The 3,442-nt window shown below is 48.8% G+C and overlaps 1 protein-coding gene across 1 annotated transcript in view; it reads right to left on the reverse strand.

Annotated features, from left to right (window-relative positions):
* The window catches only part of LOC114039900 (cytochrome c1, heme protein, mitochondrial), a 4,718-nt gene extending 4,373 nt beyond the window's left edge, over positions 1–345 (reverse strand). The window contains exon 1 of the mRNA XM_027857821.1: positions 221–345. Coding sequence (XP_027713622.1) covers positions 221–334 — 114 coding nt within the window. The 5' untranslated portion in view covers positions 335–345. The remainder of the gene's footprint in view (positions 1–220) is intronic.
* Between the last annotated feature and the right edge of the window lie 3,097 nt (positions 346–3,442).

Raw genomic sequence — 3,442 nt, forward strand, 5'->3', positions numbered from 1 at the left:
GGCCCGGGCTGCAGGGCGGGGAGCGGGGACACGGTGCCCAGCCCGGCGCGGGCTGCAGCGCAGGCACCCCGGAGCAGCGCCAGAGCCGCGCTGCGAGCCCGCCGGGCCAATGCCGGGCCAGGCCGCGCGCCCGGCGCTGTGACCTTCAGGCGGCCGCGCCGGGACTGCCGGGCTGGGCGCCCGGACGGGGCTAGGAGGGAAGGGGGCGGTGCGCGCTCACCTGAGGCAGCCGCAGCACGAGAGTCCCGGGCCTAGCGCCGCCCAGCAGGACCCGGCCGTGGGCGCGCGGTAGCCCCAGCGCTGACAAGCGCCCCACAGCCCCGGACGCCGCCATCTCGGGCCTTCTCAACAACGCCGCCACCGCCGTCCCGTGAGCCCACGCGGCCCCGGCCGAAGAAAGGCAGCCTCGCGAGAGCCGCGCCGCCGAGCTCGGGCCCCCGCAACGGGGCGGGGCCTCAACCAGCAGGGCAGGGGCCGGACGGCCCAACCCCATCGCTATAGGGTGAGGATGGTAGCAAGTGGGGGCGGGGAGTCAGGGTCCTGAAGAAGTGCGCCTGCGCAAGGAGTAAGGCCTCAAAGGTTGTATAAGGGGAATGGAACCTCGAGCGCCGCTACCGCCAGAGGGAGATGCAGGAGGGAGCACCGCCCACCGCTCCGTTTCCATGGAAATAGAGGGATGGTGAATGGACCTCTTCTGTTGTCATAGAAACGGGCATCTTTTTCTCAGCATATGGAAATGTGGTAGTACCTGCCTTCCTCAGACCACAGAAATAAAATAAGGATGAGAGGGCCCCTGGAGAACATCTAGTCCAATCCCTACCTAAGCAGGAATTGCCCCTCCAGCATCCTCAAGGAATGAACAGAAAATAATAAGATGACATTTCCATAGAACCTCACCCTTCTGCGGAGTTTGACATTATTGATCACGGTTTTTTTTCTTCTTGGATACTCTCTTTCTTTGGGTTTTCATGGAACTTCTCTCTCTCAGTTCTCCCATCTATTTAACTGCTCCTTCTTGGTTTCTTTCTGTAATTCATCTTCAAAGTCACCCCCAAAATCCTGTCTGTCCTCTCATCTTCACGCTCTCACTTGGTGACTTCATCAACTCTTATGAGTTCAATTACTATCTCTATGCCTATGTTTTCCATATCTATATTTCCATCTCATTTTCTCCTGAGCTCCAGCCTCACATCACCATTTGCCTGTTTCAATTTGGATTTCTCATAAGTATCTCAAACTCAACATGTCTAGACCATTACTCATTTTTCCACTCAAATCCACCCTTATTTCTGTCAAGGGCATCACCATACTTCCAGTCACCTGTGTTTGAAACTTTGCTGCTATCTTTGATTCCTCACTCTCTTTCATCCCACATATCTAATCAGTTTCCAAATCTTGGGGTTTTTTTTTTCCCTCCATGACCTCTCTCAGCAGTGGAATGAGCTTTGGTTCTGGAGTAAGAAGGCCCAGGTTTAAATCTTGCTTCTAATGCTTGCTATCTGTGTGACCATGACTGAGTCATTTAACTTCCCTGGGCTTCAGTTTCCACATCTATAAAAAGAGAGGGTTGGACTAGAGGGCTTCTGAAGTTCCTTCCATCTCTAAATCTATGGTCCTGTATTCCTCCCTCTCCAGTGACACAGTCACTACCATAGTTCATACCCTCATCACCCCTCACCTGGACACCTATTCTAATAGTCTCCTATTTGGTCTCCCAATCTCAAGCCTCTTCTCAACTCAATCTATCCTTCATATAGCTGCCAAAATAGTTTTTCTGAAGTGAAGATCTGATCACATCACCTCCCTATCCATTATTGCTAGGATCAAATATGAACTCCTCTGACATTTAAATGTCTTCACAGATTAATTGCTCATGGGTTGTTGTGTTTGTCTTTCATTCTCAAAGAGGACCATAACATCTGGGAGCTGATGACATGACTTGCAATTGACTTTGATTTGAGTGAGGGAGGGCTGTACAAGGTCACCAGCCTCACTTTCTCTTCAAGAGCCATCTGGGTCCAGTGGCCAGATATTCTTCAGGATGACTGGTGATGGCCCAGGATGCAATGGGAGACCCTGGCCCTTTTAAGCTAAGGTCTTTTCAGGTTCTCACTTTGAGTGAGGTAATGCCCATTCTGTGAATAGGCCTCTTTAAGAAGTGAGTCAAGGTACGGCTTCTTTCGTTGGAAAAAAAAATCAAACTGGGAGGGGAAGACCCTCAGGGTTGCTGGCCAAAAGAGAAACAATTACTATTTACATTCACTGGAGGGCCCAAAAAACATCCATCAAGTGGTACTTGGGCAGGGACCTATTGTTGTCTAATCTTTGAACTCCAGAGTGAATTGGTTTTAAGGCTTGATCTTTTAAGAAATCTAGCCAGTAAATCCCAGAGAGGAGAAGGAAAAGGAAAGGTAGAGAGAGAGGGAGAGAGGATGAAGAACTGAGTTACCCAACTGGAAGTAGCCAGCTGGGTCCCTATTCAGGCAGCTCTGTACTACTCACAGGTTGTGTTTGTCCAGGCTGAGTCAATATAAAAATGACAGTTCTACCTAAATTAATTTACTTATTTATTCTGCCATATCAATCAAACTAGCAAAAAAATGTTTTATATTATGAGGTCTAGAGGTTTAGGGACCCCGAGATCATGACACGCGGGTCCTGCCCGAAAGAATTCTACCCAAGCCTTCTTTCAGCCAAAGACGAGAGAAGGATCAGTAATGTCAAAGGCTGCAGAGAGGTCATGGAGAATGAGGAATGAGGAAAGATCATTGGATTTGGCAACTAAGAGGGATCATAAGTAACTTTAGAGAGAGAAGTTTTGGTGGAATGACAAGGTCAGAAGCCTGATTATAAGAGGTTAAGAAAAGAGTGAGAGAAAAGAAAATGGAGGCACCTCTTTTAGAAGGCCTTTTTAAGGAGTCTAGCTAGGTACAAAGGGCAAAAGAGATATAGGACAATAATGAGGATGAAGAATCAAGCCAGGATTTTTTCAGGATGGGTGAAACATGGGCATGTTTGTAGGTAACAGGGAATGAGCCAGTAGAAGGGGTGGGTGGGGGAGATTGAAAATAAGCAATAAAGTGGGTATGACAGATGGGGCAATCTGTTGGAGGAGAAGGAATGGAATAGGATAGCTTGAACAAGTAGGGGTTAACATGGGTAAGGAGTAAAGCCACTTAATCATGGGAGACTGAGGTGAAAGAGAAGATGGTGGCATAAGGCATCTGAGTGACAGGAGATGAGAAAGAGGGAGGAAGAGGTCAATGGCCTTAATTTTTTAATGTAAAATATGAGGCAAGGATCTCAGCTGAGAGAGTAGGGGAAAGAAGAGCCATGAGAGATTTGAGGAGGGATGAAAAAGTTTAGAAGAGCTGCTGTGTAGAGAGGGATATAGTGAGTTGATAAGGGAAGTATAGTAGGATTGCCTAGCAGCAGTGAGGGC

The sequence above is a fragment of the Vombatus ursinus genome, unplaced genomic scaffold (assembly GCF_900497805.2).
Source record: "Vombatus ursinus unplaced genomic scaffold, bare-nosed wombat genome assembly UNPS02012319.1, whole genome shotgun sequence".
NCBI lineage: Eukaryota > Metazoa > Chordata > Mammalia > Diprotodontia > Vombatidae > Vombatus > Vombatus ursinus.